Source organism: Numenius arquata, chromosome 8, assembly GCF_964106895.1.
Source record: "Numenius arquata chromosome 8, bNumArq3.hap1.1, whole genome shotgun sequence".
Taxonomy (NCBI): Eukaryota; Metazoa; Chordata; class Aves; order Charadriiformes; family Scolopacidae; genus Numenius; species Numenius arquata.
Genome location: NC_133583.1, coordinates 40,814,261 through 40,828,101, shown reverse-complemented (window position 1 = coordinate 40,828,101; position 13,841 = coordinate 40,814,261). Strand labels below are relative to the sequence as shown.

Genomic DNA, 13,841 nt, shown 5'->3' with positions numbered 1-13,841 from the left:
TGCTTAATGCCAATCTTACTGCCAACTACATGTCTAGAAAGGCCTTGAAATACTCAAAAGTCAAAGATTAAGAGTTTATCGTGACCTGACTTCCTGAATGTTTTAAATAAACTACTCAAGTAAAATATATTTTTGTTTAGAGGGAGTTGGATAAGTTGTTTTAAGTCACTAATTATTTTGATTCTTTCTTTGTTAAAAGCAAAACCAAAACAAATCTCCCTTCCAGTCACCTACAGGACTTCCTCCAGGCTGAGGCTGAGTTATCAAGTTCTTTTTCTAGCCCAGAGAAATCAGTCAGAAGTCATGTCAAATCATTAAGCAGCTTTGTAAATATTTTTTAAACAAATTTGCTCTAATTTTCTGAATCCTCCTGAATTACTACATTTACTGGAAAAAACTAAATAATTAAGAACCAATGCAAAACAGCTAGTTCAATTTCAGAGTTCTGTGTCAACCCATCTTCCTTCCTACTGATGTATAAATTTCCAGACCATGGATAAAAATATTGGATACTGTCAGACCTAGTACTAACATTTACAAAAATCCTGTTAGAAATACAGCTATTCTAATACCACATTGACTTGAGAAGTCAATTATATAGCACTAGATCCACCAGCACACATTTTCCTTCTACCAATGACAGACCTATTTCCAAGTTTTACAGCAATAATTAATAATACTAACTTTAGCTTGCATAAAAAGCAATAGATTTTGAATGGGCCACACTTCGTACCACAGTAAAAGCAAACGCAGGCACTAATAGTTATGAGGAAGAGCACTGTAAAGAAAATACACCTTTATTATCCTTGATGAAACAATTTTAGATTAAATTAAAATTAATTCCGGACATTATTCCGATTTAAATTTATTCTTCTTTGTACATTGTACACAGTCAGCAGCCTATTCTACAGAAAACTAATGCACGTGCTTAAGTTTAAGACAGTAATTTTTAACTTAGTGGGACTACTTATGAATATACAAAAATATTTAGGTGTTTTCACTGGTGGGAACCAACCTATTTGGATTTCAAGTGTTATCCCTTTTTTCTCAACTCAGAATTCTGTGTTTAAAAAAGCATAGAAGGGAAAGGAAGACCTCACTTCATGCCAGAATAACCAAACAGAGTACATACAGGCATCTCCTGCACAGTTTTACAGTGTCGGTGGTCTGATTTCTGTTACTGATCACATTTCATTACAGTATTCTTCCAGTCTTTTATGGTGAAATGCATAACCACCTTGACTTTCAAACAGTGTTTTATGAACTATAACCTGATAGTACTGTATTTGCTTTCAAAATGAGAAAAATGTGAATATTTCTATGTGATACAGATGTATCATACTTCATACAGTACGGAATCTGAGCCAGCATTACAGAGCTGCAAATCCCACGCCCAATTTCACAGTTATTGCAGCTGACCTCAATACTGCATAATGCTTTCCCTTTCACCAAACCTTTAAACACTGTCAGTAGCAAAACAGTTTGTTTCCCCAGCACTTGACAATAAAGAAAGAAAACCCAAAAGCTACAAACTAAAATCTAGCTCTGAAATTCATGTCATATCTAGAAATTGAACACAATAATATTGATTTTTTTTTCTCTTTATATTAAAGTCAATACAGAGTAGTTTGAGGTAAAAATCTAAGTCTTAGTTTCACAATAGGAAACTGGTATTTATGATGACTTAAAAATGTTGTTAGCACCATTTTCTTAAATGAAAGTGAAAAGATACAGTACAAGATCTTCAAGAGACTAGAGCATCACCAAGTGACAGTGAATCAGCCCAAAATAAGATGAAAGTGTCTCAAAGACAGTAGTGTCCTATCCTCCTGCTTTGTCTTTAGATTTTACATGAAAAATGTTTTGATTTTATCATAGATCTTGTAAGATGGTTATTCTGGTTTCCTTCCACCCCTGAACAATATTTGCTGAAGCTGTCTTTAAATGAAATACCAGCTGAAGATCTAAGCCGATTAAGGTTTTTTGAGGTCACTGAGCTAGATGAAAGTAGATCTGTTTCCCAGCAATCACTTCTTGTAAACATATCTCAATACTCCATAAAGAATATGACAACCCTGCAGCTTCTACCTATTGCAAGTTGTCTGGTGTTTTTTTTCTAAATAAAAGGTAATTCAGATATCAAATTAACAAACTTATTAAATAGTCTAGCTGTAACACTTAACTGACCGTCATTCACTGATAAACTCTTGCACTTCAATATACTACAGAAGTTATAGGATATCTAAGTTTCAGGGTCCAAGAATAAATTCAAGTCAATTAAGTACTGAATACCAATGATTATTGTATCAAATTATTTCCTTCCTAGACCTTAGAATAGGAGGCAGGAGGTAAGACATTTGGGTTATGTTTTTCATTGTACGTAAGAGTCATTTTAGTCCTTTTCAAGACATTAAAGATGTGGAAGGAGTGCAAACCTTTTCATAGCACCAGCTTGTTTCTTCACAGTATATCTCAATGCTAAGCAGGTATACTACCTAAGGCAGTGCTACTGCTTCCAGCACAGGTTCATTTCCTTGAGCCTCTGTATCACGATATATTTTGTACCAGAGATGTCTCCAATGTCTTAGAATAGACAGGGTGAAAAAAATCTCAAAGGCCTTGGAAAACCAGGGAAGGAGGAATAAATTATTTCTTCCTCATTCCCAGCTAATCTAGATTGTCCCACTGTGGGCCTTCATCAGATCCTACTTGCCCTTCTCTCAGCCACAGTAATTCTTAAGCTCCTTACGTATCTATTCCAGCCTTGTCCTATGAATTCAATTCCCAAATACGCCCTCTCTCTGAGCCTCCTCATTTCTTACCTAACCTGGATCCTCCAGGATCCTTGTCAGGATAAAATAAACTGAAGGATCCTTGTCAGGATCCTTCAGTTTATTTCCTCGCTCCTCTTTGTCTCCCATACAGTTAGATTACACAGCCTTTTTTCCCAGCAGGACAAACTATACTGCAGGTAACAGGATCTGCTTAGGCTCTAATTCAGTGCCAAGACCCAACACAGTCCAAAGCAGCTCCAAAAGAAACTTAAGCGCTTTCCAGCCCCATGCCATATAAGAAAGAACACTCAAGAAATCAAGTTGTTTAATTCTAGCAAAATCTCATAACACTATATTCCTCCTAGAAACAGCAAGGCTCTGCTCAAGAAGATTACCTCCCTCCCATCCTCTAAAATAGCTAAAGCTTTGAATTAAAAAAAACCAAAAAAACAACCAACCAAAACCACACCAAAACCCAACCACACCACAGAAAACCCATCACAAAAAAACCCCCCACAATCTCCCGAAAAAGCTTTAGTTTCATCCAATCATTTATCCCCCAGGAACCCAGCACTTGAAACACATGGACAAAGACTGCAGAGGAGTTACATTTCAGAAGGCTGCCTAGTCTATACATGTATCTTCCTCTTCTCTTGAAGTTGACGAACAGAATGAAGTAATTATACTTTTGTAATTATTATGACAACCCAGACTGCAAAAACTGAGTAGTGCCTTTGCTGGCCATTATCATCTTCAATATTTTCAGTTTGCATTCTCTCCCCTGGGAAACGTGAAATGCTCTTTGTACATAATATAAAACTATCTTTAGAAAATCTTGCTGTTTCTTGTATTTTTTGACCCCTCCTTTGCTGATCCCAGAGTAGCTAACTATTCTATTTTTGAATACAATTTTATGAATTCGAACTCACAAGGATTGGCTTTAAATAATGAAACAATTTCATTTTAAGTTTAATGTCATTAAATTTGTTACTGTGGTACCAGCTAAGCAGAAATAGCACTTTTTATTATTACTACTACTACTATCATCATCATTATTTTAAGGAACTAATTGCAAGGCAAAGGACTGTAGCCTTTAGTTTAAGGAAACAGGGTTATATGAGGCTGCTCTGCAAACACACTATTCCAAGTTTTCTGTCTTACAGTTTTGGGATCTGACAACTAAGGTTCTTTGCTTCGTCAGAACCTCTTTTCTACCTTTTTCTATCTTTACTTTGGTGTGGAAGAAAGGAACCTAAAGACATAACAATTTACTATAATTCCAAACAGTAATTTTCTTTAATTGGTGAACAAGATACAGCTATTCTCAGGTAACATACATCCTCCACTACTAAGAGAGTTTTGCTTTTTAACCAAGTTTTAAATAAACTAAGCTTAAGATTCTGAAAAATTTAAGTCACTTAAGTATTAAAAGCTCTTATATCTAATAAGTACTCCTGCCAAAGTTGGACCACTGAGAATGTGATATGAAAGGGAGAATCAGTTTTTTTTTAGACTCCACTAAAATGCTACATAGTAATCCCCAGAAGGAAGGAAAATATTGCAGGGAAATATTTTACTTGTTTCTTCCCCAAAATGATAAGGAGACAGAAGAATGTATTCACATCGTTTTTGTGCTCAGAAAAATAGAGTTTGCTTCAAAGAACTTCTTGCAGCAATTTTCCAACCTTTTGTAAATAGCAATGACTGTTGTAATTATTTCAAACTGGGAGAAGACCAGGAAACTAAGAATCTAAAAAGTGGACAAAACTATACATTACTCTGTTTAACTTAGATCATCATGCCTTGATTTTATATAGAATTTGGAAATGTTAAAGAACACTGACGTGTTTAAAGTAACAGATTTTTTTTTTTATGCATTGTACCATGTATCTTTTATAATTAGCTGAAGAAAATATGGATATCAACAGCTCAGTAAAATTCTTGGTCTTTGGAGAGCTACTGATGACCGGGTGAATGTATAAACTCTATAATTTGATATCTATAATTTGACACCTTTTGTGTTCGAGAGCTTAAGATTTCCAAGTCAAACTGGTCTTCACATACAAATCTACCTTCCCAAAGTTTATACTGTAACTGGCTCCTGTACAAGCTGTAAGAGGAGAGACAATCTGATCTGCCTTCGGTGAGTGACTGTAGAATCAGATGAATTTGATATAGACAAGGTAGATCTACATTTACAAATGCATCAGCTGACAGTGAACACTACTTGTAAAACACTGACTCCCCTAAAAAAGAGGACATTGACCTTCTTAAAGTTGCCTTTCACTGCCAGCGTTTGCATAAGAATACTGCAAGGTATTTTCATTCACAAAGGCCAAGGGCATTTCATGGTCCACACCATAAAAAAAATTTGGAAGTCTATTAGACAGACATGACAGCTAAACCTCCTCAGATGCAAGTCTTAGTATGGCCTTAGTACGGATAAATAAAGACAGACTGAGAGAAACTAACTATGATTCATTGAAAACAGAAAGGCAAAATAATCTAATAACTGGAACATTAGTACTTGTTCTGTAAAATAGAGAAAATATAACAGCATAAAACCCCTTCATTCAACCTAGCCAGTTAGGTACTAGGTAATTTAAAAGATTTTAATTGCTTCCAAATAGTAAAGCATCATAAAGAAAAGTTTTAATTCCTAAATCACAAACATGCTAAGAGGTATTTTCTAAGCTTGACAGTTTGCATGACTGGGAGTGTTACTTAAAACTTAAATCAATTGAAATGGCTTTATTATTCCAACACAGAGCAAGTAATTCCACTAGCAGTAAAAAAAAAAAAAAAAAAAAAAAAAAAAAAAAAAAATATTCTTTCTGGAGATCAGTTACTTTGATACAACAGCTCTATCAGACATTAAACCTTCTTCTGGGAAGGCAATCTGAAAAATTTATATTTAGTAAACTCCAAAACACAAAAGTTAAGCCCATTTCTCATGTTCACATACCTAAATGGAAGATATGGTGGATTAGATCCAGACATAAGTGTTCTGTAAGCTTCTTCTGGTGTTTTCTTCAAGTATATTACCTAAAGGGGGTGAGAGGAAGAGGAAAAAAAACAATAAGCCTTGAGTCTGAGAAGTCATTAACCACATGTACGCTTCCCCCAACCCACTAAACTCTTAAAAATGTACACTGTGCTCCTTTATGACCAACTCCTATGACATTTATAGGTCAGAAAATACATATCTACACAGAGTAAAAGATTCAGAAATCAATTTTTTGTCATTCCCCCCTTTAAAAAAAAATTAAAAATCACATATTGCTGCAACGGAGAGACTTTAAGACAGAATCAACATCATACTAAAATGAGTAACGGGCTCTATGCTAGGAGTTCTCTGTCCAGCTTCAGATCAGTCAAAATATTGTCACTGCAGTTGACAAGGGAAACATTTCTCCACCACAGCTCAATGGAAGATTTTCCAAGACAAATATTTTTTGACTCCTAATTATCAATATCAAACTACTAATTAACAAAAATATCCAATTCAACAAGATGAACCTGTTACTATGAGACCAACATATAGTTAATGTAACACCCTAAACCAAGGCTCGTTCTGCTGTCACTGAACACTATCAGCTCAGCTTACTTAAGAAAGAAATTAGAATGCAGCCACATCTTGTTGCATTTCTTTTCCTATCTGTACAGTAAAACTGGTCCTAAAATAAATTTAACTCAGAATACATATTAAGCAAGTGCCTTATTTACAAAAAAAGATTTCATCTAGTTTGCAGTGGTATATTCCACGTGCACAAACATGTTTTGTAAATGAAGCCACACAATTTTCCTAGCCATTTCCTTCCAACTCACCTTACAACCAGCACCTACCAGGCTACTTTTTAGCTCTACACACATTTAACTGTTGGATATAAAGTATTCTAATAATTATTTTCTTAACCAAGACATTGTCTAATTCCTGATCTAAAAGCTTTATTCAACTTTTGATCTTGAACACATTAGAATGTAGGTAAGTCATGGTCAATTTATCTGGAGTCATATCTCAAGTTAATGGGATTCTTAGTATTCTGTAAGAAGTCAACGTGGTACGTAGATTTTCTTGCATTTCTTCCTCAAGCATGGACAAGGCAGGCACAAAAGAAAAGATAAAACAAAAAAAAAAGACAAGTAAAACAGTATGAAAAACTCTTTGTGTGATGCAATGATAGAGGGTCCAGAATCATCTCCGTTTTTCAACTATCACCTATTTCATCATTTTGAACAACTGGTCTAATTTTGGACCAAAACCCTCTACACAAACTGATTTGCCTTCAAAAGATAAATTCCTTGACACAAGAGCTGTATTTCAGTCTCAGCCTCTAATGTTGCTGCTCCACTCATCATGGTCACACTGATAGCATTGATCAGTACAATCAGTATCCAAGAAGAGGAACAAACCCCACTTGTCTTCAGACGTTAAATCTCAATACTGAGGCAGTGTCAACATTGCTGTTTCGTTTAGCAGGGTCCCAAATTACATCTCAAAACATCTAATGTTGAGAAACACTACATTGTTTCTCAAAATTAACGTGCCTGTATTTGCCTGAACTTCCATATTGTCCCCTCCTTAGCCTCCAAAAGCAAAGGTTTCCTGAAACCTAACACCAAAACAGACCGCAATTTCTGTATTAAATTCTATTTATTCTATGTTATCTGAACAATTGTTTCTAACTCAATTATTTCTAACTCTTCGTTATTGGGGTCAAACCAGTAATTACTAATATTGAAACAGATTCAGAGATTTAATTTTAAAAAGTGGAGGGGCCCATTTCTTTTTATTTTGAGGCTGTAACTGTCTGCCTACAGCAATGATTGCTAACTAATGGCACCAACTTCATGCCTTCAGCCCCTGCAGCATACCAATGCTATTCTCAGTCATTTCTAAAAGATTCATTTAGTCTATGAAAGAAGTCTCTGTTATATTTCCTTTACAGTCCCCCACCCACCACAAAAGTTTTGCATTTAAGAACAATGCACCCTGTGCAATAGATTTTGGAGGGTGGGGGGTGGGGTGTATTTCAGAGAAAAATACAGATTTTATTTATGTCAATTAACGTCAATAATCACATCAATTAGCTTACATTTAAAGCCTAAATTCCTGCTTATAGTCAAAAGGTCCTTAGAGGGTAGTTCAGAGGACTTCAGGGAAGCATGAGTTTCCATTTTACATAGCAAGGAGTCAGAAATCTGAACTAGGGGCAGATTTGTACTATATGAATGTTTTCCCATGCTGCAGTTTTTATTTCACATAAGTTACGGTACTTCAAAGCTGTCTCTGCTCAAAGACACATATACATGATATTTTGAAGCAAACACTGCTAGTTGTCTGTCCACAAAGCTCATAATACAGACACCAGGATGGAAACAGGAAAAAGACATTAAGGACACAAAAGGAAGAAGGAGAGGGAAAGAAACACTGCACAGAGCTCTTGAAAAAACAGAAGTATCACAGATGTCAAGAATAACGCAATAATTGAAGGAAAGAGGATAATGAAATGGAGAAGGAAACACTACAGTACATGTCTTTAGTACTTAAAAAGTAGTGTTATCCATTAAGAAAAACCCAGGAGACCATTTTCTGACTCATCTTTATCAATGAAAATTCAGCAACTGAAACTTAGCTTCATTTTTTAATCTAATATGATGAATCTTCAGAGTGCTTTCATTCTGCAACATATATAAAAAAAACCCAACACAAGGAGCCTATAGTGAATAGTTTGTAAAAACTGAACCTGTATCTAACCAATAATGCAAGTAAAAGCCTTTAAAAAAACAAGTCACTTTCCAGATAGTAGCTATTCTCTTACAAGAGTTAGTTTACAAGGGACAAGGTTGTCCCCTTCCCCACTGTCACTAGTCTAACTCATAGTATGTGGCACTGCTACCTGTAAAAAACAGTCAAGAGACATTGAAAAATTTCAAATACTTTTTTCTCTGACATTTCCATTCTTATTGTTGGTAACATCCTGCGGTTGAAAGATAAAGCTCTCCACAGTTGGGACACCATACAGGCACAAGGCATGCGGCAATACTGGCAACATACACACTGCCAAGAAAATTCATATTCTATGTCCTAAAAAGTTTACAGAACAAGTAGGGAATAAGTATTTTGCGAGTCCACCTTAACTCTCATCCACAATATTTCAATTACAATGTGGATTCATCTCATTCCCACCCACACGTGCCATTTCTGAATTAAAAGTGTATGGAACAGATCCACTCTAGAGCTGCTAAGTTATCACAGGAATTCTGTGAAGCCAATCTAAGGGAATCTGACGAACAGCGGTGCTTGAAACAGCAAAGAGGCTGTATATGCTGCAGTAACTGAAAAGTCTTTGTACTTGCTTACCCTCCAAGGGAGGGATTACGGATTTAAGCAGTAGTGTGATATGCTTAGATTACAAGAGAATAAACTTGTAAAACTTCAGGAAGGGCTGAGAAGTCTAACTTATATAGGGAAAAACACTTCTGCAAACAAATGACTGAACACGGCATAGTAGTTTGCTATTACCCAGTCATTTGCTGCGATAAAATTAAAAACTTAAGAACTCAACAGCTTTTATCCCTTATTGGCATTACATAAATCTAATAAAAGCTGTTACTACCAAAATACACACTTTAAGTAATTGTGAGAAAGAAATATGACCAGCCCACCTGCTATCTACAAGGGAAAGGAAAAAGAGCTCACTGGATCTCTTTTCAGAGCTTGTCACAGAATGAAAGCATTATGTTTCACCAGGACTGCTCAAAAGTCAGATTTTGGTCCACTAATGAAGTTTTGATCTCTGAAGAACTGCAAGAGATAACTACTTGTCTGCTACAAGGGTAAAATTAAAGCTCGAGGTTTACCAGCAGTAGCAAGTGTCATACACATATGTTTTATCTTCCTCCTGCCTCATTTCTCTAGAAGTACAAGAGCAGTCACTGTACAAACAGACAACTATTCATCCTGCTCTTCTCCCCCAGTGCATTCAAACCTTACTAGACAGCAGAGTGCACAACCAAGTAGGGGTTCCTTGCTTTCCAACCGGAAAAGAAATATAACAAATACTTAAGAATAAGGAAAGAGGGACCCAGCCCCTAATTCATCCATATGTTATCAGACAGGAGACAACGCACTCTCCTTCGTGATTTCTCCAAGAACGAATTCTTTGATGACAGGCATAGAGTTAACGTAATCACTTCAGTATATTTCAGTCAAACCTACTCCCTTTTCACCTCTCTTACCCCTAGAAACTACTATGAACAAATTAAGTCAAATCAGGCTACTTTAGTTTTGGTATGCATAGAAGTACTTGTAATACTACTTGAAAACAATTTTTAAAGACCTCCCTAACAACTAAAGTAACTCTCCAAACAGATGAAGGGAAAAGCAAAGCAATATTAGCTTCAAAATATTCTCTGTGGCAGCTGGTAAGACTTTGTAAAACCTAGTAGCACCCTGCTTCTCACACCAATGAAACAGTCCGTATTGTAGTCTTGGCCACTTCAGAGGAACCCTAGACTTCTCTGTAAGATCAGAGAAGTCTACATGTTCTTCTGTTCTTGGAACACTTTAAATATTTTTTTTCTTCTTTATCTGAATTTTGTAACAGAAGTCATCTTTGCAGAATTCTTAAGAGCAAGGAAAATAATTTAGCAACTGGACATGATTAGCCCAAATGTATTGAAAGTCCATTGTAAAACTGAAATTTAGAAAACACATCTAACAGGCAAACTATTGCCAATAAAGATTTAAGACTTAACTTTTGCTTAAACTTATGAGTCTCTTACTAAAATATTTTAATAGCTATAGGGTATTTCAGTTTAACTTATCTAAGAAGCTGTTTAATGGAACAATCTAAGTTGCATAATCACCACTGGAAACCCATTCCTCGAACCTGATCCATTGTTTTCCATGTTTCATTTTACACTTAATATTTTAACATCAGGACAAATAAAACAAGTCTTCTCAATTAACTTTCACACGTTGGCAATGTGAAAGATTTTTAAAATTTTAACTTAACCCCAATTTTTTTTTCCATCTTCAAATTTACACAGATCTTCTTTCTCAAGAGCATTTACACACTATCCCCATACTTGTAGTAAAACATTTTATTCAATTACAAGAATCTGCAACCTAATTTCTTTCAGTATTATCATCTGCATTTATTGACCTTTGCTTTCAGCATGACCTCAGGCCTGAAAGAAATACCCCATTTTTCACACAGTATAATGCCTGACTTCGCAAAGACTTCCAGAGCTCAGCTGACCGTGTGGATGTCAGCTCAGGACCAGCAGCTTGTTAATTTCTAAACTTTATCAGCATCTTTATCGCAAAGATTCTTTGAGATTTCTACAACTGTGCTCCAATTCTGGACAGTAGAGCAGGAAGATGAAATTGAAATTTGAGCTACACTGCTATGAAGACACACAAGCGGCTGTGCAAGTGTCAGCTTGGGACTATCAAAACTTATGTGATACCACAACAAATTAGGCTTGTGTAACTAAGACACCCTGCATATTGCCTATTATCTGTAATACTGAAATATCTTACTTTTTCCATTACTCTGAGTAGGCTATGCAAATTAACCGAGACAAGAAATCCATCCAGTAATCACTATGCTTCTGGTCTACTAACTTTAAGAAAGGCTGTGAGAAAAAGCTTTCTCCTCCCCAGTATGAATCTCACTACTGCCACGAGCAGCAATTGATCCTAAGACAGCTAAATTTAGAGGTAAGCTTGTGGTTTACATTTTTGACATTCAAGAAAATGGTATACAATGGAAAACATGCACTTGATCCACCCAAGCCACTCTCTGCGTAGTAAAGTAAACGGAGTTAAGTCCCAAAGACAGGGCTTCCCCAAAACTCATACAGCAGAATTTTCAACAACAGCTTAGAGAAGAAACAAATGACAATCTGCCCACCTCCCTAAAGCTCTGTCCCCTGAGATCTTATTTTACATGTAGCAGGTGTCTCTTAAGGAAGGTTAGAAGTATCCGTGTGATAAATAATACTTACAGCATATGCACCTATTAAAAATGCTGCATTTGCTCGTTTCCGCTGGTCAAAACTGGTATAGTACACTATCTTCTTTCTTGATAGACTGAAATACTGTTAAAAAAAAACCACAACAGACAGCATATTTACCGAGCGAAGAATACACTTTAAAAATACTTTTTAAAAGCCTTTTTTCCAAAAACTGAAAAATAAATCAGAAAACATTCTTATTGAAATTCTTAGAATTAAAGGAGAAAAAAATTACTGATACCATGAACAGTCTTTTTACATTATAGATAAGAGTGCAGGGAAACAGGCAGTGTATCAAGGCAGATCTCTTAGTTTGCTGTACAAAAATATCCTATAAAATGCAGTTAAACCAAAATTTTCAATATAAAATACTGGAATTTTTTTTTCCAAGGTTAAATATTTGAACAATAGCTTATGAACATTGATTTAAGACGATATTTTCAAACTAAAACATCCTCCTATGTGTTAAATCTCTTTAGCACATAATTCTGTGGAGAAGATGAGAAAAACGGAAGCAATCAATCTTACAGGTATTTCAGAAGTTAAACTCTACTCTTCAATCTATACTACCTAAAGAGAGGGTTGACAGTCATCTTTAAAAAGCTTCAACAGCAAGAATTTATAAAAAAAAACAAAATTAAATGATTGCAGAAGTGAAAAGCCTGAAAAAAAGGCTGGGCAGAGACAAAACTACTAACACTTGCAATTCTCGCTTCAGGAAGAAAAGAAGCCTCTGTCAGAACCCCACGGACAAAACTCCCATTGAAAACAAGACCAACAAGCACAAGAAAAGAACAACAATGACAAAACTGCAGCAAAACTATTTAAAGCCGGAGAGAGATAAAATTGTAACTTAAAAATGGTGAGTTGGACAGTTTTTTGCATTATAATTTTCTTAGCTTTGTGAATTGCTATACTTTCATTATATTTTGCAACACTATTACTCATGTTTTTCCTGACAGATCTACAGTACTACTACAGTTTTGAGGAAGTCACCAACAGACATACCGGATTCTGCTACTAAATATTTGAAGTGCATTTCTATTTTCCAAAGTTGCACATTTTATAAACTGTCTTTATACCAGTGCTACTGTTACCCAACTTCAGTTTTTTAACTCAAATGTGACAATTTAAATTTACTTTTCTACTCTTGGCACTGATGATGCTTGGGGGTGCAGGGAAATGGAACTGCTGCAGAATTGTGTTTTATTTAAGTACTGCCAACTATATTTCACTTCCACAAATCTGTAAACGTTGACTCTCATCTTGTATCTTGTTGCAAATTTTAGGACACCTTTAGCCACAGAATCAAGTTTTGCAAAAAACCAAATGGCTGATATATAGGATTTCTTCTGAGTTTATGTACCACAGCAACCGTCTTGCTCCCACCCCCCACAGAAATAGCACCTTTAATCGCAGTTCTAACTGTACATTCCACTCTGGCCTTCTTACCCACAACTTCCATAGTGGAAGGAGTGAGAGTTAATGAAACTGAGTAGATCTAAATAGGATTGTAATTCCTGAGATAGCTGGTTGCTCTTGATTGGAAGTGGTTGTATCTTGAGATCAAGAGCATCATCTCCCTTGGTGTATATGCAAACATATAAAGCACAAGTAGTTATTTAATTAGTGAAGCATTCAATTATTATTAAAACTTGACAAAATTAATCCCAGTATTTTAAGATCTCTCCTTTCTTCCCCCTTCTCAATTTTTTAATTTTAGTGTTCTCTAACTGCAATTCCACCCATGATGTGTAGGTGGGATAAGATTACAATAGTTATGCAACAGTGACAGAACTTCAATTATAACTTGTTGACTACTGCTTATTTTAAACCAAAGTTCTTTGCAACAGTTTACAGTTCACCTGAAGTACTATTTTAAACTGCAAAAAGCACATTTTGCTAGCTAGCCAGAAGTTTTAAGTAATAAGATCGTATTTCTTGTTTTATTTTACAGAATGGATTTTTTTAATCATGTGAGTATATCAAATCATTCCAATTTTGAGATGCTTTTGTACCTGAAGGGGCCAAAAACTGACA

The 13,841-nt window shown here is 35.5% G+C and overlaps 1 protein-coding gene across 1 annotated transcript in view; it reads right to left on the bottom strand.

Annotated features, from left to right (window-relative positions):
• Positions 1-13,841, bottom strand: part of CDC14A (cell division cycle 14A) — a 63,301-nt gene that overhangs the window by 31,347 nt on the left and 18,113 nt on the right. Inside the window, 2 exon segments of the mRNA XM_074151552.1 lie at positions 5,740-5,819; positions 11,793-11,885. Of these exon segments, the coding sequence (XP_074007653.1) occupies positions 5,740-5,819; positions 11,793-11,885 (173 nt within the window).